The 26,701-nt window shown below is 40.8% G+C and overlaps 2 protein-coding genes across 2 annotated transcripts; both read right to left on the reverse strand.

Moving 5' to 3' along the window:
* Nucleotides 1–226: 226 nt before the first annotated feature.
* Nucleotides 227–7,544, reverse strand: nr1d2a (nuclear receptor subfamily 1, group D, member 2a). Its single transcript, XM_034102674.1, has 8 exons — nucleotides 7,267–7,544; nucleotides 3,706–3,936; nucleotides 3,534–3,622; nucleotides 3,299–3,443; nucleotides 2,486–3,213; nucleotides 2,187–2,372; nucleotides 1,701–1,911; nucleotides 227–1,403 (listed from the first exon to the last, which is right to left on the reverse strand). Exons 1-8 carry the CDS (start codon nucleotides 7,295–7,297, stop codon nucleotides 1,204–1,206), a joined length of 1,821 nt encoding a protein of 606 aa, XP_033958565.1. The 5' UTR covers nucleotides 7,298–7,544; the 3' UTR covers nucleotides 227–1,203.
* Nucleotides 7,545–13,648: 6,104 nt separating this feature from the next.
* Nucleotides 13,649–25,801, reverse strand: LOC117461310 (ubiquitin-conjugating enzyme E2 E1). The gene is made up of 6 exons (XM_034103130.2): nucleotides 25,693–25,801; nucleotides 23,842–24,025; nucleotides 23,109–23,159; nucleotides 17,878–18,010; nucleotides 14,853–15,000; nucleotides 13,649–13,919 (listed from the first exon to the last, which is right to left on the reverse strand). The coding sequence occupies exons 2-6, from the start codon at nucleotides 23,994–23,996 to the stop codon at nucleotides 13,822–13,824; spliced, it is 585 nt and encodes a 194-aa protein (XP_033959021.1). The 5' UTR covers nucleotides 23,997–24,025; nucleotides 25,693–25,801; the 3' UTR covers nucleotides 13,649–13,821.
* Nucleotides 25,802–26,701: the final 900 nt, after the last annotated feature.

Below are 26,701 nucleotides of genomic sequence, written 5' to 3' on the forward strand. Positions count from 1 at the left end.
GAAATTCACGTAAATAAGAAAATCTCTCTGAAGAGAAGCTACTTATTGAGTATTGGACAATAAAATCATTCATATTATGAACAACTTGCAAAGACAAACTAACAGGGTTTCACAAGTGAGTTGAAATCAAGGTGTAAAAATAGCTCCACCCAGTGGATAACAGTCGCTACTACTCTGAAGATTGATATGTGCAAAAATACTTGGATATCAATAAAAACACAAAGAGTATTCTCCACTTGTATTTATACTCTATTCATCAGATATTTATATATTTATATAGATATTTACATATGGCATGGTTGCCAGTTGAAGAAACAGATATTTCAACAAAATATATGACAACCACATCAAATTCAGTGCTATGCTGAATGCACAAAAACTTTGATTAAAAACACACAAAAAACAGAAAGTGGGGTAAACAGCAAATACGTTTTCATGTAGCCTTTACATGTTACTTGGTTTTTCTGCTCCAGAACATGGGCAAATGTAGTGTTGCTGAAAATGGCATCATTGACCCTTCCAGAAATCACCAGGCAGTGTACAGGCAGTTGACAAACACAAGTAAAAAATTAAATAAAAACACTATAAATGCTGAAACTTTGAACTGATGCTTTCTGAGGCAAGGGTAGAAGATCCAAGTAATAATAGTTTGCATTAAATACAGCCATGCATTAAGTACAGCCATGCATTAGCAGCGGTCGTCACACATTCTTCAATACATTTTCTGATAGCTTGCCTTCCTTGCGACATGTATCAGTCAAATATTGGACCAAACAAACATGCAGTATGTAAGGTTCATATTGTCTCTCACATTCACCCGCTCATCAGAGAACACCCTTTGGAATCGACTAATTGGTTTCTACTCATATCTTTTCACAAAGTACTCTTTGTTCTCTGGAGAATTGAAAAGCGCCTCCAAGTTTGCAAAACTAAGAACCTCTGACACACATGCACTTGCGTGTGTTTGTGTGCAACGAGCTATCTCTTCTATAAATACAGTACATGTTTTATATTTTTCTCTCTTCAGACCCCAGATGGTCGACTTAACAAAAATAGAATAAAAAATAACTTTCAATACATTCTAGAAACAAACAACTGGATTGGTCGAACAGGGAGGGTGAGGGGGAAGATAGAGGCAGGTCCTGGTGGAGGTGGTGGTGGAGGTGTGTGGATTAGGTGGAGGTGTGACCCCTCAGGAAGATTTCAAGGGTGCACTTTGAAGGACAGCAGTTCCTCCGAGTGCATGTTGTTGAGTGAACGCAGCTCGGGAAGCTTGAGCAGCAGCTTGGTGAAGGTGGTGGCCGACTCTTCGCCGTGGTTCTGCATCACCAAGTTCCTCAGACCCCGGATCAGTTTGTCCTGCAGGGCCTCGACCGAGTTCAGGTCCTGGATCCCTGAACGATCTGTGCCGGGACAAGAGGGGAGAAAAGGTCAATGTCAGACAGAGCAGGGTTTTAATAATGTTTTAAATCACATCAGAGGGACTGATCTAACAAATTGAATGTGTAGTGCAGTGTGGTTGCCCTTAAATACATCAATAGTTGTTTTAATACTGTGTATATGTCTATATGTTGATTAAATTCAAATAGATCATATATTCTCACTGCAAGGTTCATAAAGAGCCTTCTAACAGCAATAGTGAATAACTTGTCCATTCCAATGTGCTCTCACACATGAAAATATTCAAAGTGTGCTCTTACCGGCTGAGACGAGCACCACGGCTGTGAAGAGGTTCATTTCCTCAGAGTCCAGCCTCAGCGCAGCCAGCTTCTCGCTGAACTCGCACATGGAGTTGAGCAGCTCTCCGGCGCCCAGCGCCCGCAGCGTGTCAAGGCTGTAACGCTTTCCACTCAGGAAGGTCACCGTCCGCTCAACGGCGTTGAACAGGGAGGCAAATCTGACCATCAGCACCTGGGAGTCAGAAAAGGGAAGGGTTTCTTTAGTTTATGGTGTGGTTTGTGCAGGTAAGCAATTTAATCTGTCTGTATAATAAATCTGATGGTAGTTATATGATGAAAAACGTATTTAATCTCAGTTGCGCAAAAAGAAAAAGTTGTGAAGTCTCTTTTATTTCTGTTGAAACTTTCACAGCTTTCACAGCTCTGTTTGGGAAAGCCACATTGGCTCCTAGTGTTTAAAGAGCCTGCAGTGTTTCACTTCAAAATGTTGCTTGTTTGCCCTCTTACCTCAAAAGTTCCAGCTTTCAACAGGCCGACCTGGTCGTGCTCCGGGAGGTCGCAGAAGCCCGAAATCCTCTTGGCAAAGTCGACCACATCCCGCACGGCGGGGGTGAAACTCATGGAGAACTCCTCCCAGATCTCCTGGCTCGGCTTGTGGGGGTCCACGTAGGGTGAAGCGTTCATTGGACAGACCTGAAGAAACATTCAGACAGAAGGTCAATCAGAGAGGCTCATCAAAGCTTTAACTTCAGTGGTAAAAGCAGAATAGAAATATGTTTTTATAGATGAATAGATAGATAACTCACCAAGTATGCTCTATTATTCACGCAGCTGGTTGGTCCATTGTAACCACTTGAGGCCGGTTTTGTGTTAAACCCATGTTGTGTGTTGCTGTCATCTGAGGGCTCACACTTCAGGGTGCTGTTGAGCTGCTGAGGCTGCTGCTGGTAAACCTTCTCCTCGCTGTAAGCAGTGTTGCTGACGTGCTGGACTTTACTGTAAGAACCTTGCTGGTACCCCCCCACAACTGCATTGTTGTTCCAGCAGCTCCAGTTCTCCTGCTGCTGCTGCTGCTGCTGCTGCTGCTGCTCCTCCGCCCGGCCGTCACCCCCCACCTCCAGGGCGGTGCTGCTCAACGTGGGCGACGCCTGGCCCTCTCGCTGCGCCCTCTGCTGGCCGAATGCAAAGGCCTCTTGGTGCTGCCTGTTTAAAGCAATGAGGGACTCATCCTCTCCGCTGTCTGACGCGCAGGAGGAGCCAGAGCTGGAGTTGGTGTCCATTGAAACCACAGACTCTGAGTCCTGGGGGCAGAGCGGGGATGAGGGGTTTGAGCTTGACAGGGAATCGGAAGCAGAGGAGGAAGAGGTCGAGGAGCCGGCGTCGCTGGTCATGGCCTCCATGGGAGACACGCTCTGGTGGCCGTGCAGCATGCTGTGCAGCTGGCTGTTGTTGCTCATCATGTTGTTCATGGCATTCTGCATCTCCAGCAGCATCCTTTGCTTTTCCCTCTTTGGGATGCGGCCAAATCGGACAGCTGGGAGTAGCAAAGTGACAGCCATTAGAATGTGTCAAGAGTAAATGAATCACACCAGCTCACTGAAACTTAATATGCTGCTCACCATCTCTGGACATGCCGACAGACAGACACTTCTTGAAGCGGCACTGCTGGCAGCGGTTCCGGTTGATTCTCATGATGGTGCAGTTCTCCATCTTAAGACACTTCTTGTACTGGATGTTTTGCTGGATGCTTCTTCTGAAGAAACCCTAAGGAACCACAAGATGAAAAGCGTTAGTCATGGTGGAAAGAGGATAACATTTTTAGAGGACAAGTTCTGTTCCAGGAACTAGTCTCACCTTGCAGCCCTCGCATGCATGGACGCCGTAGTGGAAGCCGGATGCCACATCACCACACACCTTGCACAACAGCACCATGCCGTTAATTTCTGCAAAGACGAGCAGTGATCAGATATGCCATTTTTTTCTCATTAGCATAATATTTTGTATGATAACATTTTGATATGCTTACTGGTAATGTTGCTCTTGGTAGATGTGGAGGAGCGCCCAGCCTTCTCAATGCCATGGCTACGTTGGTGGCCATTTTTAGTAGGCGGAGAGATATCCACCACCATGCCCACTGCCCTGCTGGGGAGGGAGGGGCGGGACACGGCCTGGGATGTGGTCAAATAGCTTCTGCTGGGGCTCATACAGGACTCTGGACTGGAGGCAGAGCCAGAGGAAATATAGGCTATGACTCCTCCTGTGGAGAGGGAGAGACATGACATGTTATAGCAGGTTAATCACTTCCCCATATCTCAAGGCTGTTAATGGAATGATTTACTATATCCAGTATGGCAGTATCCATGTTCTTATGCATTGTTACCAGTGGTTTGCCATTCAAGCACTTTAGACTATCCTATTAGTGTTTCCCACAGATCTGAAATATACTTGGGCGGGTGGTGGCAGCGGGGGGTGCCCGAAAAAAAAAAGTTTTAACAACATGTTTATTTATTGACTTTTCATTCCTGTATATTCTTTTTTGTGCAAATATGGCACTGTTTGTCAGAGCACTTCATCCTTCTGGGATTTCATGAAGAACAGCTCCAACGCCTGTGTGTCTGGGAACACCTCTGGTGCTGGTCCATTAACTGCCAGTGTTTCCCACAGGTCTGTTTCCCACATATCTGAAATAGCGGTAGTGGTGTAAGGTGACGTGCAACAACATTAACCTTTCTGTTGGTCGCTTGTTAGCAGACCCTTCACGCGATGGCAGAGCGAACAGGTACAGGCAGGGCCCATAATGATAGCCCTATAGTTTAAATCTACTACCCACACATGAACATATGGAAATGGGTTACTATTTAAAAATGTATGTATTTATAAATGTATTTAGGAACCTATCCATGTGATTTTTAGTGGGGGTCGACCTCAAATCCTCTATGGGGTCCAGGGGCATGCCCCCCCGGTAAGATTTTATTTTGGAGTTAAATGCATCAATCTGGTGCATTTTGAGGGGAAAATAAAGAGACTAGATCTATGGAAACACCTATATTAAACAGAACTGTATACATTTCAATAATCATAAAATCATGGCCATAACCAATAACATACATACCATTTCCAATATGAAAAAAACACTGAAACTTGTTTATTAATTTATTTTTGGTTCATTTATAGTTGTGAGTGTGTCTGTGCTCCTGAATCAGCCTCTCCTGTCTCCCTCCTCTCCCCCCTGCTCCTCTTTGAGGCAGCAGCAAAGACTAGTTTTCTCTCAACAACTTTTAAAAGTGTATCTTGCCTTTTTTCACCTTAAGACTGAGAACTTAGACTAAGTTAACTATCTAAACACTCAGAGAGTCCTTTACCTCACCTGAGCTGAGCTTATCCCGAGCTTGAATGACACACAGAGACCAATCAAGGGCTTTGATTTATGATCTGTATGACAGTGGCCATGTCGGCAGGCCACATCATGTGGACAGCCAGTCACCCTGTGTGAGGCAGGCCACTTAACAGGCCAGAAGGAGGCGAGATCAGTGCAAGGGAGCGAGGGATCATTGTCCACAAGTTAATCGATCGCAGATGGCGTCGTGGTCACGGACGAATAAAAAAAAAAAAATATATATATATATATATATATATTTTTTTTTTTTAATTATAAAAAGATGGGTCGCGAAATATACTTGGGCGGCCGTTAATATACCTGGGCGGCCCGCCAAAGTATAGTCTATGTGTGGGAACCCCTGCTATAGCTATAGTGTTCTAATATGAAACCTTTAGCAAACACACAATGCAAAATGGGATATCTTTGGGCTTCTGACAATCTATTTCTGAGCAACAGAAATACACACACCACTATTAACAACCATATCAGGATATTGAATGTTTTTGCAGCTCCGCAACCTATCAAGCTTGCCAAAGTCACTGTGAACCAGAGAGGATAGCAGGAGTTTATAAAAAAAATTATATCAGCCAAATAAACAAACTCTTGGCAGTACAGAAAGTACATGATGTCTGAGACGCCCGGACAGAGATGCAGTCCAAAATCTGTGATCTCTGGCTGGATGATATCTTGCTAAGATTGACCCGCTTTCTCACCTCCAGCGCTTACTAGTTGAATAACACCATTACATAACATACATTGGTTTCTGTGCTATGGGAGTGTGCTTCAGACAAGGTCAGTGAAGCACTGGAGCAACATAACAGGCAAGAAACGAATGCAGAGGGTAAGTGATGGGGTTATGTAATGTTTGGCCAGAAAACAGCTCAGCTGCTTAGTAATAAGAACATGGCATTTAAAGTTTTAGAGGATGAACATCAGGTGGCTGTCAGCTGTGTGTCTGTAAAGCTGTTTTAGAAAACTTCAAACATGATTTGGGATTTTCCAATCTGCCGAATTTTTTTTTAATAATTGCTAATATCAAAAATAGCTGGCAGTTATATTTATCTTGATAATAGTTGCCGCTTTATTATTTGAAATTACTGTATCTTTTTTTTCAAACATTGTTTAAATTGTTTTATGCCACTGCCCTTGGTCAAAAATACTTGAAATTAACTGTTCCAGTTAAAGTGAGAGACTTGAAACAGGGAACAATTCCAAACATTCTAGTTATTTTCCATTTAAAGTTTAAATGCACGTCTTGAGTGGAATATTTGTGTAAAAGACGAGTGTTTTTTTCCTCATCAACTCGAAAACAATTTAAATGTCTGTGTGCCCACCCACACGTGGACCTGTCATGAATTTCTGTGAAAGCGAAGCGCGAGGAAGGGATGAAGCAGATCTAGGTCACTGGCTGCTTTCTACACGTTCTCACGTGTATCTTGCAGTGCAGCCTCTCGCGGGGATGGCTGTGATACAGCGTGGATTATACAATGTTCTGCGTCATGGGCTCCGCTCCAGCCAATCAGAGAAGAGTTCTAACTGAGAGCATGCCCGCAAAGAGGAACGCCCCTCGACCAATCAGAGCAGTGTTCCATGAGCGCGTCTACACACGGGCACATGGCTAGGCTACGCTGTCCATGTGAGCGAGGGAAGATAAACACTGTTGTGTCAAATCAAATGTAGCAGCGACTCAGCCCCGCAATGGCACTCCTAACCCCGTTTTATAAAACGCGATTTGTGGACACAACAGCCGTTTTATTACAAAACATGACATATAAAAAATATGTTTAACAAGTGTGCCAACATTTCCTGACGATGCTGCACTACAGCAACATAGAAAACAGTTTCAATGGCAGGACGCCATTCATTAGTGCTTTGCCCTCCAATAAATACTTTCTTAATTCCTGGACGGATTATAACATACTCATTATGATGCATTCGGTCAATTCAACTCATAAGTATATATATATATATGTATAGTATTTTCATAATTCCATGCCAAAAGCCACTGTAGTGTCAATACCGGCAATACATACATAAAACAACTTGTTGTAGCCTACTTTAAATCAGTTTTATAATAAATTATACATAACACTTCATTTACGTCAATGTTGACACTATCCCTGCAATAAAGTTTGCATAGTGCATGCAATGAAAAACTCAGTCTTTGCATTTCACTGCGACAATCGTTGTAAAATATTGGTTTCTTACCAGGCTTGGCTGTCCCCATGTCCTCAGGCATTTCGTTTCGAGGAATAGGAAAACAGATATAATGCAAAATATCTGTCACGACTGTTGCCACTTTCCCCAAAACACCCACGAAGATATTACAATTGTTTGTGCGTGAGCAGTTTAAAGATAAATCTAATTTCAGTAGTCTATTTGTGGAAATACTCTGCAGGTCCGAGTCGGTGAGAGAGAACTAGCGTCTGAGTCGGAGGAGCTCCCCCTTGTTGTGTGTGACTGCGGGTTATTCAGGAGAACTAAATGTTCTCGATAGTGGGCTCGCCCATGTGACCCATTTTGTCGGCCGCGCCCCTAAACCCAGACGATCGAGCCACTTTAACCCAGTGACACACTTTCAGTACACCAGGGGGGCGGAGCCAAGCGCCTCGTGGACGTAACGAGGAATGTAACACAGCGCTCACGTTGCAGAGCACAACGTGAAGAAGAGAGAAGCCGGAACAACAGAGCACGGTTATGCAGTTCATGGACAATCTTGTCATATTTTTTGTCTATTGAATTATTTTTGAAGTTACATTCTAAGAAACTACTTTGTCTTTCAAATGCAATTTGTGGTACAGTACATGGAAGCAATTATGTAGACACAATTAAAATACAGACAACATTATCTATTAAATAATAAGATGTATTTTGCAAATTAGGTTTAGCTTTAACTAAATTAACATCAGTGATGACAGTAGCTAATGCATTACTAAACTATCATAAGTCATTCATATCCAGACGTTATGTGATTTTAAATATCTCTTTTTTATGAAGTTCATTTGTTTGTATGTAAGTGCTTGTGTAAAGTTATTTCAATTGCCTTTGTGTCTGAAATGTACCTTCACCTTACATTGACTACTTGGAAAAGTAGGTCCTAGCTTTTCCTATTAAATCCAACATCAATCAGTCAAATATTTTCCAGACCTTTTTTACATTAACCCCCAAGCAACGCTCTTGCTATGCAGATTCAAATAATGTTGTGTTATGTTACTGTGTTTTACTTCTCAGTTTAGGGTTGGAGTAAATCATCTCACTGTTAAATGATAAATCCCTTTTATTAGACTATTGAGAGTCTATGACACCTACGCACAGTTACAGGACTTATATTGAAGACACTGATCAGTACAAAAACAATCCTATTTATACACCCGTTTCTAAGAATTGAAAGTGAAATTGTTTTATTTTGAACTTTGTCAAATCCCCTGGAAGTCCCCAGACTCCCCAAGAAATCAAAGATTCGATGGTTGCATTTCGAAGGACGTAATTGGAAAATTATAGATCAAGTAAAAAGCACTTCATGTGAAACTGCAGTTAGAGAGTATTTTAAAGGATAGCCGATGTGGTGTAGTTAAAGGATTTTACTAAACCCTTCTTAGTAAAAGGATACCGACTGTTGGCCTCCACCCACACCTCCCCATGTTGTCTAATCAGAAGCAAGAGGACAAGGGAGTAATGAATAAATTAGATCTTAACCAGATTGTTATGAAATGTAAAACACATATTTGCCAACCAAAATCCAAACACACACCTACTGCTGTGATATAACATTGCTAATTGCTACCATCAACAAGTGGCGCTCACGTGCACCCTTGGCATTTGTGGTTTGAAGAGAAATGTCTCCACTCTGATTGGATGGATTACCATAAAAATTGCCACTGGCATTCATGTTCCAACTCAGATGGTGAACATGGAAAACATGCACATGCTGTAGCATTGTTATTGTGATTCTGATAGATACATTTATATGTATTTCAGAGTTTCCCTAAAATATCTAACTGTTAAAAACTCTTTTAACATATCTGACATATTCCAAAGGAACAATAAAGACATGCAGGATCACTGGGATCTGAATTATACTCTGGAATCCAGTCACTGGAACACTTAATGTTTGACCTAGATGTCTAAAACGTGAACAAAACATCTGTGAATTTGATAACCAAAGCAACCACTATGCACTGCAAGTGTTTCATCTAAACAAGGTTAACCACAGGAATTGCTCTCGAGCTGACATTCTTTAATATTCTTGGCAGCTGTTGTTAGAACACTATGTACTTATCGTCCGTTTACTCCATCATATTACTTCTTTATGGCTACTGTATCACCAGTGACTTTACTCTCACAGGCTAACATGTATACTGCTGAATTACTGACACAAAAGTAAATGATTAACTTTTACACTTGCTGACCAGAGGAATTTCACGTTTGAGAGTTGTTATTGCACGTGTACAACATCAGCTGTGTTTGGAAAATAGTAAACCATTACCTTTGGACACTTTCTGTGATGGTACATATAAGCAATTGGGTTTGTTTCAACTGTTACATAAGATTATTTAAGGAATAGAGAGCAACACTTTGTACGTTTAAAACACATGTTTATACATGTACAGAGTTAGGTGTATTATTATCTACCAGATTAACCTGTCAGGCCAGTTTAGGCTTCTGTGGTTCACCAGATCAAGAAGCCTGAACACGCCATATGCCGGATGGAACATGTCTTTTGTTTTGGAAAGTTGTACATGTGACTTGATTTGAATGACACTTTATCCCCAGCATATCTGAAAATAAAGGTAACTCTTAGGACTTTGTTTGTTTCTCTTAATGCTCATGTTACACTTTATTGCTTTTCCAATTGATCAAAAACAACTTGATTATGTTGCTGCTTTCTTTTCAGTGGGGATATGAACCTATTCTCAAGGCTTACATTAAGCAGCTTGTCATGACTCTGCTGTACTGAGTTAACATTAAAAACGGTATTATCAATGAAGTGACTATCTTAAATAGTCAACTTATAATTGTTTTATGAGGCACTGATCATTTGTATCACCTCCTGGACTGAATTGATAATATAACATATCGCTTTTCCTGTGTTGACACCTGAGGACATGACAGCGTGTTCCCCACCTCTCTGAAATGCATACTTTATTAATAACTGGAGTTTTTATGACCTTACAGTCCACACAAAATGGTGACTGGCTGTGACTGGCATGCGTGTTGTAAACAGAGAAACCTATACATTTTGAATGTAGAGCATTGTGAAAAGTCACATTTAAAACCTGAAGTGAAGAGTGAGAAAGAAAAAGGTGGTTATTTGCAAACAGATTGACAGATTTTTCTTGACCTTGGCTGCCCTGGACGAGGTTGGAAAGGTAACTTCACTTTGAGGAAAATGCCAACTACCCTAACACCGAGTGAAAAGGGTGACATACTGTAGAAGAATTATGGTCGTGTGTGCTTTAACGTGGAACAAAGTCTGAAGTAGAGAGTTGGTGCTGGTTCTTTCCTAGATACCAGTGTGGTTATGTAGCTAATGTAGTGATCCTGCTATGCAAAAAAGACCCAAACAGTGGCAATTTATCTTCACCAAGAATTAGAAACAAAGTCAAAACTGCAATGATATCATCCGATTAACCCGTTTTCACAGCAATTGTATTGTGATGACCATTAAGTGATGAATCCTTTGTCTTATTTAATGACAAATTAAAATGTAATAAACAACATACTAGTATATGGCAGCTCTAATGTGTGGGAGAAACAGTTGAAACAACAATTCTGTGATTATTTGCTAAACTGTGATATACATAGGGGAACATGTCTTTAGCCTATCTGCCACGGGTTACAGCTCTTCCTGCAAAAGGCACAGGTGTGTTGGCATTACCAATGGTGCTTTGATATGATTTGAGGCAAACATTCAAAGGTAAAGGAGGCATTCTTTTTATATGGTAGATATTTGACGGCCAGCCATTGAATCTAACTGTTTATTTGATGCTCGGGAAATTCTTGAAACAGTCGAGCAGTCGAGGAATGTGGCAGCTGCAGCCAGAACACAAACTGTACAGGTGTACTTTAACACCCCTATTTAACATTTACACCATGATATAAACATATCTATATAGTGTGTTACAAACTGTGGTTGTAGGAAGATAAGGAAAGATTTTAACAATGAACATTTTTTATCACCTAACAACTTTATAATTTATTATGTACTTTATGTAACTTCTGTTACATCTCTTATGAACACCTTTTATATTACTACAACTGTTTTCCTCTCTCGTCATCATGGCAATATTACAAACCAAGCAATTCTGGCAGTCAACAGAAGGTATTATACAGCAGGTTTAGACAAATTATATCTGTCTATTATTAGTGTGCTATAATCCATTAATTAAAGAGCCTGTGACACCATCCCAACAACTGTTGTGCAATAAAATATTGGGCTACTAGTAATCTCGAACCGTCAGTTTAAAAAAGAAAAAGCGATACCGTTTCGTTAAATATCAATAATTTCGAACATCGCGGGGAAATTCCTTCACTCATTTTGAAGTTTTGGGGGAAGCCGGAAGTGACGTCAATGCGGGAACGCTTCGAGAGCCAAACACGGACAAAGTGTGTTGTGTCATGCGTAGAAATGGTGAATTACTGAGTTTAGGCACGTTAATAACGTTTTAATGAAGTTGACTACATTATATTCATATTTGTCAGTGCTTTCATGTCAATTCGGCGACATAAACATAAATGATCGTGGTGAAGATGATGATTACATTAGGATTAAAAATCGGGAGTGAGAGCTGCTGAATTTCCTCCCGTCGGATGTGATATAAAAACAAATCGATTATTTTTGTGGTTGTAAACTCAAGTGGATGAAACTACATTTATTAGTGCTTTCATGTCAATTCGGCGAACATATGATACATTAAATGATGAGTGAGGATGATGATTAAAAATCGTTTGTTTGAGCCGGTCTGCATTTACTGATGAGAAAACAAACCGATGCTTTTTGTAGTTGTAGTACACCAACGTGGATTAAACGTGTGGTTTTTTTACCACAATGTTGGGGAAATTAATGGATAAAATGCACGGATTATTATTATTATTCCCACTCCGATCGGGACACTAGGTCCACCGTTTCCCCGCAGCGAGGCTCCCCCCGTTGACAGTTTACGTGGGCTGGGTGCAGTGGCGGACTGGCCATCGGGACGAATCCCGATGGGCCGGTCGGATAAGTAACTAGCACATCCCCTATAGGCGGCGCGTGAGGCTCAGGTTTGAGAAGGCTAAATAACTTATTTTACCTGACGCTGCCCGCCTCCGGCGTCTATAGAAAAGAGATCCACTCAGTGTGCGGAGTTTAAATCTCTCAAGTCATATTACAGGATAAAGGAAATACAGTTTAAACTGCCGTATGCAGAGAAGACGCCGACGTGTCGCACTTATCATTCATATTACATCATCAATCAGATCATCGATCATTTAATATCATAATATATCATATATTTCCTTATCTGAGTCAGCTTCTCCAGCCTCATCTGGCCGTGCAACACTCACAGTGTCACAGACTGTATGCAGAAGTATTATTTAACACATTATGTTGACGAAACACTCGAGACAAATGTAATTAAAGTCAGATCCACTCGTGTCTTAGACGTGAACGCGCTCTCAGCTGGAGAGAGAAACCCTGGCTTGATTTACCGAGTTGATAACCAGCGTCGTAGGACCGCATAGCGAGATCTCGTTTGTTGTTAGTGTGTTTGTTACTCAAACATATCCAGGGTCTGTTGAACTGGCTTCGTAGTACAGGGCACAGGTGGCTAGCAGCGCTAATGTCAAAGACACAGACATTATACATTATATTTGTATTTTACATCCCCCGCTCCCCCCGTTGACAATTTACTAGCGGTACCGAAGTGGGCCGGTCGAGAGTCCCGGGATGATTTGTAGTCCCATTCCACCACTGGCTACATGACCGTATGATCGCCCATATTGACGCACCTCATTCCTAAACTTCTAACAGATACAACATAAACCGATCCTTCAGCCTCATATGAGCTCTCAGACACGTTCAACATTAACCTGTCATCGCTGTCTGAGCTTGCTGCTGTGTGCGCCGTCGTGCGTTTACATCTGACTGTATATATATAAAGGTTTACATGCAGATGCTGGGATCCTGGACGGTGCAGCTGGAGCGCTGTGCCGGCAATGACGTCACCCATCATTTGGCGGGACTTGAAGAATCCGCGAGAAGATCCAGAAAATTGTCAACATTGAAGGCAGATTAATGGTTATCAAAGTACAAATATCCAAATCAGTTCAGTAACGGTTTTCAAGGGGACAATATGTACTCAAATTGATGGGTTTGGATGATGGGGGAAAACCGTGTCACAGGCTCTTTAAGTGTTTATGATACCTATAATTTAATGAGCCAAAATCTACTCACACCACAACATTAATTACAATAGTTAAGTGCAACTTGGTATAATAATGGAAGTGTTTTCAGCATGACTGTAAGTGATTACTGTTCATGTGTCCAGCAGGTTTGCATGTGGAATCCGCCCTTTAATGACAATGTAAACAAAAAAGAGACGAGACTTCCTTTCCATTGTGTTCCTTTATTACCATATTTGTGGAGATAACTTAATCAGGAAGCAAAAAATATACCAGACAATAAAGTACTACAAATCTGAGATAGAAATAACCCCCTAACACAACAACCCGCAGCCCCCCCTCCCTCCTCCTCTTCTTCACCCTTCGTCGTCTTCTGTGGGTTTATGTGGCGTATCTCTTCGTCCACTGTTTGGCTGTTCGGTCATGCTCCACTCTGTTAGTCGTGTACTGGGTGGCGATGCTTCCCACCAGGGGGTCGGCTGGACGGGAAAATAGGTTTCACATTAAGTTAAGTAGAAATAAGACAACAGACGGAGAAAAATACACTAAAGGGTTTAAAAATAAGTCTCCCATTACCATTTTGTTTTGTTGAACTTTTATTTACTCATTAACAAGAATTAATGTTAGGTGCAAAGCAAAATCAAGTGAAGGCTTTGGGTGGCATGTTAGGAATATTAATACTGGTGTCACTACCTCAACTTACCCGTTTAGAAAACCTCTGACAGGAACTTCTTTAATAACATTTTGGAGTATATCTTTTGCACCAAAGCATTATCAGACAAGTCCCGTCCTGTCACAACGTTTTAATAAAGCAGCACTAACTAGACATCGAATGTTTTCTGCAAAACTAAATGAACTTTTGTCTGTGGCCCCTGGTTGGCAGGTAACATGCAAACTTGCTTTCACTCTTACGAGCAAACGGCACTTAAAGAGTACGATAGGATGTCCAGATGACGCAGGGTTTCCTGTCAAGGTGGCAGCACTGACAACATAACATTTTACCAGCCAGAGTTTCAGATTACTCTTCTAAAACCCTGGAAATGCTATTAAAGTGAGCTCGAAAGTGATTCAGATGACATTCTGAAGGCACTTTAGCTCAAAGTAGGATTTATTTTCCTTATTCTCCTGTCTCTCTTTATAAAATATACGTGATGTGACACGGAGCAAGAAGTAGAGCGTAAATAGAGAAGATTTGAAGAAAGCCAGATGAAAAAAATGAAAAAAAGCTTCCCTTGAGTATAACTTTCTACCACTACCAAAATGGTATGATAGATGCTTGTTGCAGCTTGCTCAACTCATAAATCTAACTTTGAACTTGTTGACCTCGGACACTGAACAATTGTTTCCCAACACCTCCGCTTCACTGTGGAGTTGCTCTAAATACTGAGCGTTGATGGACAGTTCAGCCTCACCTGGGTTACAGTCTGTGAGCAGGGAGCAGATGGACAGCAGCACCTTGGAGATGGTGAGGGCGGGGCTCCAGTTGTCCTTCAGGATGTCCAGACAGATCACCCCCTGACTGTTGATGTTGCAGTGATAGATCCTCGTACGGAAAGTTACCTGCAAAAACAAACGGTGGCATTCACAGTCAGGGGACAAAAATTGTTTTCTTATATTGTTCATCGACATATTTGACCACGACAAAGACGCTAAAAGCAGTTAATGATCCTAGAACAAAAGTCTGCCTTGCCTTGCAACTTTATCTATTAATTCTCCAACACTATCGTAAAAGCTTTGATTTAAGTAGTCACATGTCAGCTAAACATTTTTGATAAATGTAATATTAAATTGTTATAATATATTGTTTATAGATGTTATATTAAGACATGAGTTATAAAAGGTCACTAGGTAAATCATACAGAAACACTTTCAGTATGAAACCTGCAGTCGCTGCTACACTGAACATCTCTACCTTACACACACAGTCTATATGCAAGGACACGAAAGCCCTCTGGTGGATGAATAGAGGTACTTCTGAATGGCAGGAAACACTAACTAGACAGCAAAATACCTCTGCTTTTACACAAACATGACAAATAACTATTCAATAAAAAGGTGTACATTGACCTTCTGAGAAAGATCGGAGTTTTTAACCGTTAATGTTCTGATGAAAAATTGAAAAGTGAGCTGTGGAAATATCAGTGTCGATCTGCAGAACATGTGGAGTCAAATAATGCTTTCATAAAGACCGTTTTTCACACGCCGCTCTGATTCTCAGTGGCTTGTGTGGGTCTTTTTAAATCATGGTTCACCTTTGCCTCTAACTTAACTAGGCTATTTCCTGCTGATGTTTACACAGTGAACCAAACTTTCTATTCACACAGACAGAAACACAAATCTATCCATAACATGTTATTATTTTTTTTACCCTACTATATGTTAGGCCAGGGGTCTGCAACCTTTTTGACCAAAAGAGCCATTTCGCTCCTTTTTCCCAAAAAATGTTTTGTCTGGAGCCGCAAAACATATTTCATAGTTTTTTATTGTTATATCAGACAAAAACTACAGGTTTTTTTGCATTTATTAGACTATTTATTACATGATATAAAACTGTTAACCTCTAATAAGAAACAAAGAACTTTTATAAGGAGAATTAAAAATAATACACAGGCCTACTTTAAAATAAATTAAACACAGCAATGAATGACTTTATGGCCCATTCTACACACCTCCAGTTAAAACAAGTGCTCAAAAGAGAAGAGATCCTTCAAATGTTTTAAATGACTTTGGGCAACAGAACTAGAGAGCAGATTTCAAGAAAATGTATCATGTTTAAGAAGACAGTAAGACTTTGAGTTATGCTCCTGTGTGCCAGATAAAAGCATGATCTTACGCTAATAGTAAAGTGAGAGATTTTTCTGACAGAGGTTATATTTGAATGAAACCAACTTTGTGTCCCGTCCCTTAATATTCTTTATTGTTCAGATCTGTGTTGCTCAGCGATGTAGTTCAGCCACAACTGAAAACAACTCTGTTACAACTCGGTAAGAATGAATCATCTCCATTAGTCACCTCAATGACTGACAATATGGGGCATGTTACTCTTTCCAAAACACATGTAGGCATTTACATCACTTTCATCCCTATTTGGAGCAAATAACACATTTAAAACTAAGGTCTGTCTAATGCAGGGGTCGGCAACCTTTTTGACATGAAGTGCCATTAAAAAAAAAACGGCATAATAATAAGGACGATCGCCCGTTCTGTGATTCTCCAGAACACACAGACGGCCAGTCCGCCCCTGTGTAGCATGTTATTTCGATGAGAGGTGAGCAGATCGCCACTGGGCTTTCAACTAAAGACACAGCCATGCAAAAACTGCGGCATTTGTACAGCTCCTTATGGGTACTGCATTTTGTGAAGTGCTTTCCTCCGTGGTGAAACGGTCAGCACGGCACCACGGAGGAAAGCGGCAGAAAGTCACCTGGAGTTAAAGAGAGCGGGGCTGCGTTGCGTGCATGGCTTCCTTCTGCAGGTAACGGGGAGGAACTCTGGCGGCGGTCTCGTTCAGGTTTCGAAAATAACATTTAAATATTTTGCACACTTATTCCACTTATTCCTGGTGTGCCACTGATTTCGGTGGCACACGTGCCAGGGGTTGCCGATCCCTGGTCTAATGCAGGGTATAAGCAGGAATCCTGAAGTCAAATGTAATCCCTTTTAAGACCTTCTTTAAGACCCTTTCCATACATTTTAAGACCTCATCGCCACTTTGAGTTTTAACCGGTTACCTTGGTGACACACTTGACCTCACATCGACTATATACAGTATTGATTGTCCTTCCTCCTTATCCTCCAACCATTTGGACGCAAACTTGCATTTCCCATAACGATGTTGTTTAACAACCGGCGTAAACGGACCTTGGCGCGCTATCAAGCAGTGAGCGTACGATGCCCAGTTCAGATGACGTCAAACCCAACGGGATGCCATGAATAAACTACACAGAATCACACTACACACCTACGCAATGATTACATTCAGGCAGACTGTAGAACACAACCTCTTTGGACAATTTATATACTTATTGAAAACAAGCTACAAAATGTAATACCTTGGAAAATGCCGTTGAATACTTTTTAATAGCCTTAATTTTCGCTAAATTGATTGATCAACTTTTAATACTTTTTAAGACCCCGCGGACCCCCTGTGGTGTCATGTCAGATCTCAACTTTCATAAAATGAGTTGTGATATCAGTCTACCTTGTAAACTGATTACAGGTCAAAGGATTTCTGTCTAATGGAAGTGCATTTTCTTCTGAATCTCTGGCTTTGTTGTGTGAACTGAAGCTATGAAGTTTATATTACAGGAATCCAAATTGTTAGCATGTTGTTTCATTTCAGAACAGCAACAAGACAGTTGGTATCAGGACTATACTTGTGTTGTGATCACAGTCTGAATGTGTGGTGCTAGCCGACATGTAGTAATATAACAATACCTTGGGGGGTTTGAAGGGGTAGTCAGGTGTGAAGGCGATGTCCAGGAAGAAGACCCCTCCCTCGTACACGGAGCCCGGCGGTCCCAGGATGGTCGACCTCCACTCATAGATGTTGTCTCCTTTGGGGCCAGCACTGCAGGCACAGATACAGATTATCACTTAAAGCAGCAAAAACAACTTTACTATCCGTAATGCAACTTCTAACACAATAATTCTCTGACTGAAAGCATACACTCATCTGAAATGTCAATATACATCTGCTACAACGCACAATGATACATATTTGAAAACTTTGAGCATCAATGTTTTTCTCATCTTTCATGGTCAACAGTGCTAACTATTCTTTATTACACTGTCTTATCTGTTATGCAGAGGCAGAAAAACAACATCAGGGAAAACAAGCGGACCATAACAAAGTTAATCTCATACTAAATGCAGCATAATAAACAAAGTTAGAGGAAAAAACGACACCCACACTCCAAGGAAGGCAGTCAATATTTATGATTAGATTATAGGACTCTGTTGCTTCAAAAGGAGGAAACTGGATCTACATCAACGGAGAGAGTGCTACAGTATGAAAGTCACACATTCATTCAGGTACCGTGTATCACATGAAGAATCGCTCACAACTAAAGCTCACTGGCAGCTCACTGGAGGATGTGGGCGTTGTTTTTGACATCTTCAAAAAGGCATTGAACCAAAAGCAACTGCCCCTTTCCATTCAAGATCTGCCCAATGTAGGATTAAAGGGAAATTGCACCAAAATAAAGCAAGTTCACTGTAAACATGTGCATCACTTCTAAAGCTCAAAATGATCAAGGGCGAAAACCTCATTGGAAATCTTTTAACTGCACTGCCTTTGAAGGATGAATGCAAATCTAACATGTTATGCGTGAAATTACAATTGTAAAATGAAATGCACTCACACAAGTACATTTCACAGATTATTGGTCATAAAAATGGAATTTTTCTTCTTAAATGTGGAGTGATGAAAGATTCATTTCCCTCGTGCATCATTCAGAAGATGCCTCAGTTCAAAGCAAATCCCCAGCGATGTGTCTATGCGTCATGATCTGTTATCTGTATTGATTTCTCCTCAAAGCAGCCTGGCCTTTATCCCTCTTACATGCAGAACATGTGGTCTTGAACCCCCTGGGGTCGTGAGCACGTGAGTAATATTGATCCAAACTGTCGGGGGGGGGGGGGGGATTTTGTGCACTGCTGTGCTTTTTGATCAACGTTAACACGTTTGGCAGTTTCAGCTACACTAGAGCAAGTCGATCCAGAAAGTGCAGTTTGGACTAATTAACTTGGTCTTAAAAGATATTACTGGAAATGTGACGCATGAAAAATGTCCATCATATTAAAAACTTTGACTTCAAATGGATGATTTTAATGCTGTGACACATTCCCTCTCAGCCTTAAACACCATTTCACTCTTATCAGCAGTCATGATAATCCATTAAGGCACATGTGTCAAACTCAAGGCCCGGGGGCCAAATCAGGCCCGTGGTGGATTTAATTTCGGCCCGCAGGATCATTTTTAATTACTATTAGATCTGACCCGCCGGTATATTGCACGCACACCTTCACTCCATCCTGAGGGTTTCCTCAGCTCAGAGCCTGACCCCAAACATTGATGAACTTGCACCCAAGATGAGATGCCAAGTATCTGGCTTGAACTAACATCACAGAGCAGCAAACTGATTTTAATTGGATGTTTCCTTCTGCACTTTTTCTCTTACGACAACTGATTATTTAATGTTTATTGTTGTTTTTATAGGCAATAATTTAAGCTTTGTTAGTTCCAGGTTTAATATGTGCAATAAGTTCATTTCAATACGTTTTGCAATAGACATTGAACCAGTCCGGCCCTCGACTAGTACCAATTTTTAAATGTTAGCCCGCTGTGTATTTGAGTTTGACACCCCTGCATTTAGGGATGCAATATACTGATAGAGGATCCATTCATTGAGCTTCATATAGTTATGACAGTGGTGCAAAGAAGCCTTTTCCATAAATCAAAGCACTAAGTCACGTGTATAGTTTCAGTACAGCTGGCTATCTTTCATGGCTGCACTACGACAATGTGTTCAAGATGGAGACTTTGAGCGGAACAGCTTGAACTTCTGGAGATGCAGCTGCAGAACTCATTACTGTACAACTTCAGATAGAAACTCACAGCCAGTGTTTTTATTTAATGAGATGGATTTTTATATACAGCTGAAATAACTATTCTTTAATAGATGGACAGAACATGTATGTAACAAAATCTAGAGACTGCAGCTTCTCCGATGTGATCATTTTCAGTTTTTTAGAGTTTTCTATTATTGCTAAATTAAATGCTCTTCTGATCAGAAAAATTATATTTTTTTATATTTCCTCATAAGCTGAATAAGAAAAATATCTGATGATTAGGATAACAATAATTATTGGTTGCAGGCAGCCTTTATAAATCAACCAATACATTAATAATCCACACAATATATTTGGCAATATTGACAGTGTTTTTTGGGACTGAACAACTGCTGTCATCAACCATCTGTTGATTTAAAGCTGTACAATTAACACGTTTGAACCACATGTCATATAATACGAGGTCAATTTAACATGGCTTTTAATCCATCATGTGCCGGGGCAGGTATTGTGTTAAGCTGTCACACTTCATTGTTGTAATTAGGTATTCCATTATGAATTTGCCTAAATGACAGAAGCCTGTTGCTGAAAGTGCTGTCGTCCTTCAGCTGCAGTCATCCGTCATTAATCCACTATTTAAGTCATTAACTTAACCAAGAACTCCATCATGCTGCAGTCATGATCCGCACAGAAACAAATCCCTGTCCGAGTGTCACTCAAAGCTTCAATTGAAATGTTCAGCTCTTAAGAAGGAAAGCTTGTAAAAGGGTTTACTAGGCATTCATATATATATATAAAAAAATCACTGAATCGTAAAAGCAAATGTTGTGAGTGCGCGTCAATTTATCAATTCATATAACTTTTTAACATTTTAAACAGCTGTAAGCACACACTCACACCCTCTGGTGAGCGGGAGGGTTCATCTCAAGGAGTTTTTCCTAATAAATATCTCCAATTTAAACAAAATAATATTTGTGCTATGTTGTTAAAGGTGGGGTAGGTAAGTTTGAGAAACCGGCTCGAGATACACTTTTTGTTATATTCCATGGAATGCTCTTAACATCCCGATAGCAATGAATATCTTAAGTGCTTTGACAAAAAATCCATAAAAAAATTTCATCTGTGGAAGCCGTAGTACTGTAAAAAGCACGACCAATTGCCGCCCTGTCTGTCAGCCTTCCATCTTGTGCACGCACAAATGTCTCTCGTGCCCTCATTGGGCGTTCATGTGTGTTGGAGGAGGTGCTCTGTAAGGAAGTCTGAAGAAAGGGGCGGATTCTTTTCGGCTGTGTACTTTCAAATTTTAGTGCACTCGAGCCGGTTTCTGAAACTTACCTACCCCACCTTTAAGTCAAACATTTGCTCATGCCATGTTCTTCCCAGCAGCAAACTAATACCTCATTCACACCAACGGAGTTTCAGGGCCGGTTCGGAGCTGGAGCTTGAAAAGCACCGGGTTTTCCTGTTCACACCGCCGCGGAGCAGCCTCTTAGCTCTGGAATCCGGTTCGTTTCAAGCACCAAAAATGTTTCCGGCTAGAGCAAAAGCACCGCATACGTCACGCTTACATAGAGGCGGGGGCGGGATCAACTCCTGAACAACAACAAAAAGCCAGCGTTTTATCCAGTTTGTACACAACGATGGAGAAACTTAACAAGCAGCAGTGGTCCACTGAAGAGACCAGCTACCTACTGGGAATCTGGTCTTCCGAAGAGGTACAGAGGAAGCTGGAGCACAATCGACCATTGTTGTTGTTGTCGGTGTCAGCTGTGAGGGGTTTCCGCCGGTTTGGCTTCATGAAGCAGGCACAGCACAAACGGTTACGTCATGACGCAAACGATGACGCAGCACCAGTCGGACTCTGGGCGGTGTGAAAAGAGCCAGAGCTAAACCGAAGAACCGGTTCTGAACCTGAAAAGCTCTAGCACGGAGCTTGAACCGGAGTTGCGTTGGTGTGAATGAGGTAAGTGCTCCGTTTTATAAACAGACTACGTCCAAATGAAGGCTGGTTGTCTGTAAGGTTGCGAGAGAATAGAACTGCAATATTTTCCTGCTCAGCCTGTGAAGCAGATTTGTTCAACATGATAGAAAGTCTAAAGAAACAACAGAAAAATCTAAACAGAAAGAATTGTCTTCTAAATTATGCGACTGTGACAACAAAGCTGTTTTCTTCAAGTCAGCAACAAATATCCAGACGGTGGACATTTTTGGGATGGTCTGTGGCCTGAGGTGGCTTGTTTGATCTCCTGAACTATGAGGAGAAAGATTGCTCTGTTTATCATTTCTCCTTTCACAGGAAGGTCAGAGGTCAGGCTCTGCTGCAGAACAGCAGCCTGGAGCAGGGAGGGCTTCAGTGATTTACCTGCTGCGAGGGGAGCTTCAACCCAGACGGTCTGCTTTTAATAATAATAATCTTTCAAATCTCCAAATTAAAGAAAGCTGCAGTCCCAGCCAAGTCATCATGCTTAATAACCTATCGATATATATGTATTGTATTGCAAAGCCAAAAATATTCAGATTATTACCATATAGTAAAACGAAGAGAAGCAGTACATTTCAACAGTTGAGGAGCTGTGCCCACCAATGATGATTTGATAGTCAAAAGGTTGCAGGTTAGTTTTGTATCATCGACTAACTGATTCATTGTATAGGCTATAGATACCATGACATTTCATCAGTTCCGAATGGACTTTTTTTTTTTTTTTAAATGCCACCAGCGACGACACTAAGTAATGAAAGCAATCCATATTTATAATTGTTTCTTAGTGCCTGTCATTAAAAAAATGTAACAGAGTGTTATATATCTTTGAGGATTGCATAATTAAAATTCCGGCAAGCGTAAGAATAGATTTGGTCTAAGAGCATCTTCCCTTATAATTAAGATATAATGTGTAGTTAATAGCAGCATGTTAACTTGCACAGTGAGGAATGATCACAATTAATAAGATAGAATAGTGGGATACGGATGAGTGCTTAGTGTCTCAGTTAGGGTATTACTACAATGAGTAAAGGCAGAGAACTAGTGGGATCAGTGTTCTCCTAATGAGTACACTAATGGACAGACAACAGACTTTAAATCAAAGAGTGAAGCCCACCTGCAGTTCGGCGGAGGGTCCAGTGTAATATCAGCCAGCTCTTTCTGAATCCTGCACACAATGAAACAAAAATCAGTCACTGGCCCAACATCATTCCTCAACATAGAAAAACATGATGATATGTGATGGCCTTTGGCCACGGTGAAAATGTAAATAGATAGATGTATCATTGATATCTGATCTTCGATTTACATTTTGGATGACAGGTTTCTTGTGTAAATGCAGAGCAACATTGATTGTGAAAGAAAGATATACTAAAAACAAGAGTGTGAGAGGTTTTGTTTCAATATTTTCCCAGGGGAGAAAAAGGAAGTTCTGAGCCACTCATTCAGATCTTGTGTGTACATTATGGCCAGGTGAAGCTAATTTCTAGTAAGAATTAGTGGAACTAGTTTTCCTAGTCTTCTTTCCTCTTTTATGATGGATTACTTCCTCCGTGACAGATGGTGGTAGAAGTGTTAGGAAACATTGCTCGTTCCTCTTAAATTGACAGTTGATGTTTCTGCATTTGTCTTCTATCAAACTGTATTGCAGATGCTTGGGAAGTATCACAATGACTACTCATGTATTCATGCAAAATATTAGCTAGAAACGACCAGTTTGTTTAAAATGTTTGGTGTTTTTCTTCCAAAAAGGAAATCCTAAAATACTCCCAGAAAGAAAGCAGACTGATTTTGGCTGTCAGAATATAGAAAATGATTCATTAACAAACAATCTGTGGATTTATTTTTACCTTTTGGCGCTGGTGGAAAGCAGTTTGGAGGTCTTGCTCATACTGGCTTTGCTCTCCCGTTTCTTTTTGCAAAACGTGTCCCTCTGTCTGGTTTGGCTGGAAGAAGGCGGTGATGAAGAAGAGCTGGTGCTGGCACGAGAATCCTCATCCGACATACCGGTTTGGATTGGAGAAGAGCCGGGACCTGATGGAGAAAAACAAGAAAAGCAAAATACACTCAGTAAAACACCACAGCTGCAAGAAGGTGGAGTAGTTTCATAATGACTTCAAAACCAAAACAAATGCTAATATTCCCTCAGTGAGGCCACAATAGCTGATATGTTTCATAATACACAAGCTACTTTCACTATACATAAACATTCATTTGCATATTTTCATGAGCAACTGCTCGTAGAGTAGAATTATATACTAACAAAGGACTGGCTTATCTAAAGCCAGTTGAGTAGCACTTGAAATGTTTTAGCTCTATGAAACCTGATGTACTTATATGATTCTGTTTTCTTCAAGTTTGTATCTTGTTGGTCGAACGCACTTCTTGTAAGTCGCTTTGGATAAAAGCGTCAGCTAAATGTAATGTAATTAAACTACATTTACGTTAATACCTTTAGTTACTTTGCCGGTTTGGATTAATGATGTGAAATATAAACAGCAATTGAATAAGACTTTCATTACATCTGGAGTAACATTCACAAGCTACCCTGACTTATGCAAAGTAATTCACATTTGCCGCACATTTACCAGCTTTGATAAAAACATTAAAGCATCAATAATTATAACCAAAACATAAATTAGCCAATGTGCATGATGTGCACAGTTATTGTTGTTACTTTAGGTATATTTATATGGCAATAGTGTTGTACTTTAAGTGAAGTAACATTTTGAATGCATGACAATTACTTGTAACAGAGTATGCCTGCATTCTGGTAGTTCTAGTGTTATTCAAGTACACCTCTGAGTACTTCTTAAACCTCTGAAACCAGGGGAATTGTAGGCCAGTTATGCAGTGTTTATAGTGTGTGTGTGTGTGTGTGTGTGTGTGTGTGTGTGTGTGTGTGTGTGTGTGTGTGTGTGTGTGTGTGTGTGTGTGTGTGTGTGTGTGTGTGTGTGTGTGTGTGTGTGTGTGTGTGTGAGAGAGGGGGCGTCACACACAGCAGGTAGCTTCTGCGCTTTAATTCCCACATATTTATCGTTTGCTAACGTTTCCGTGACGGGGAACGAAATGCCGTTAGCCAACAAGCTAGCGAAGTGCACAGTTCACACATCCAAGTTAACCACTTCACACCTGTAAACTCAAGACCATAGTTATTATATCCAAATACATGTAGAGGTTTAGTAATCTCTTGGTGACCCTGGCATAAACACAGCTACCTGCAAAACGGTTGCCCCCTCCCCCTTTAACTCAACGAACACCCAGGCCCTACGACTTAAGGGATAAGACTACTTCTTGGACCAGCGTGGGGAAAGCTGCTTGCTAAGCATCCTTCACAAGTGATCGGACAACCGGGTAACCGTAACATAAACGTTCACATGGATTGCCTTAAGAGTTAAACATAACGTTACAGCGATGTACATCAAAACAGACCGTTAAAAAATACATCCCTAGGCTAGAAATGACAACGAGACATTAAACGCGTCAGACAGCAGCCAGGAACAACTCCGTTCCAGCACATAGTCGGAGCCCCTTTTCCGTGCAACCAACTAACCACGACCGTGTTGTTTCTTTTCACCCAACAAACTGACCTTCGACTTCACTTGGAAACACACACTGGCAGCAGACCGAACCGCTAACTTTGACCATTCGGTAAAATGTCGTCCCTAGATCATCTATTTTTTCTCGCTAATTAAACTTACCCAGTCTATTGTGTCTGGACCTCCGCCACAGTCTAGGCTGGCTGGTGCCTGTCGCCCTCTGCGGAACGGAAGTAGCCTACCGCGGCTGCAGTGGGCTGTACGGCCCCGGTCCTACTCTGGAAACAAGACTGTTTACATTATGACGACTTTAATACAGATTAACTAATGTGTTCATTCAATGTAACTGATTTATTGTTATCTAAACAGCATTTTTGCTCGGGCACATTTGTTTGCAAAAGTAAGTCGATCTTTGAGTTACATTAACTTCAATATTTGAGCAGATGGTGGCCTGATTCAAGTCTAAATACGAGTCTTAATCAACACATGCTAAATACATAATTGTTTCATTCTTTTTTCTTATATATTTGATTACAAAAAAACAAAACTCACAATGTATTAGGTGATGATAATTATAGTCACTAATTCAATGCCATTTCAATGAGATGATCTGGAAAGGATGATCTGTTGTTTACTATAGTCAGGGAGCTAATCTAGACCTTCAGACTAAATTGCTGCATCACTTGCCACAGAAACTGAAAAACCACTTAAACTGAGCGGGTCTGACTCATGTCTAAGAAGGTATTATTATAGGGCCAGTGAATTGAAAATATTCATTGCTGGAAGGCTGCAGCCCGAGGAGCCCACTTTAAATGTGGATGATATGTCTAGTTTGTAGTTTTGTAATGAAGGGCATCAATTCTCTGCACTTTCTGCATCCTTCATGTGCAACCAACCTTTCAAACCCATTTTATTTGAACTGCATCATGGTGCAATTATTGATAAATTACATATTAAGAGATTTGTAAGCTGGAACAGGTGCTCTAAAGCAGTTTAACGAGTCGTCCAGAACATTATGTACTATTACCTGCCGGTGGATGTGTGTGTTTAAAAGGTTAATCTCTAATTCCGTACACCGCTGGGTAAATATTTTGACAGTATGTGCTCATATTTAACCCTTTTAAAGTCCTGAATAATATTTCCCATTTGTACTCTCTTAAGTTACAGAACG

This window comes from Pseudochaenichthys georgianus, chromosome 16 (genome assembly GCF_902827115.2).
Source record: "Pseudochaenichthys georgianus chromosome 16, fPseGeo1.2, whole genome shotgun sequence".
NCBI classification, from domain to species: Eukaryota; Metazoa; Chordata; class Actinopteri; order Perciformes; family Channichthyidae; genus Pseudochaenichthys; species Pseudochaenichthys georgianus.

Bases quoted from the DNA above. Each gene is read 5' to 3' on its own strand.
- nr1d2a (XM_034102674.1), bottom strand. From the start codon at position 7,297: ATGCCTGAGGACATGGGGACAGCCAAGCCTG. The intron at 1,912-2,186 runs GTAAGAGGGCAA...TCTGACTCCCAG, and splicing joins TGAAAGCTGGAACTTTTGAG to GTGCTGATGGTCAGATTTGC. The intron at 1,404-1,700 runs GTAAGAGCACAC...GTCCCGGCACAG, and splicing joins CGTGGTGCTCGTCTCAGCCG to ATCGTTCAGGGATCCAGGAC.
- LOC117461310 (XM_034103130.2), bottom strand. From the start codon at position 23,996: ATGTCGGATGAGGATTCTCGTGCCAGCACCAGCTCTTCTTCATCACCG. The intron at 15,001-17,877 runs GTATTGTTATAT...TTGTTTTTGCAG, and splicing joins ACCCCTTCAAACCCCCCAAG to GTAACTTTCCGTACGAGGAT. The intron at 13,920-14,852 runs GTGAGGCTGAAC...TTTCCCGTCCAG, and splicing joins GCTCACAGACTGTAACCCAG to CCGACCCCCTGGTGGGAAGC.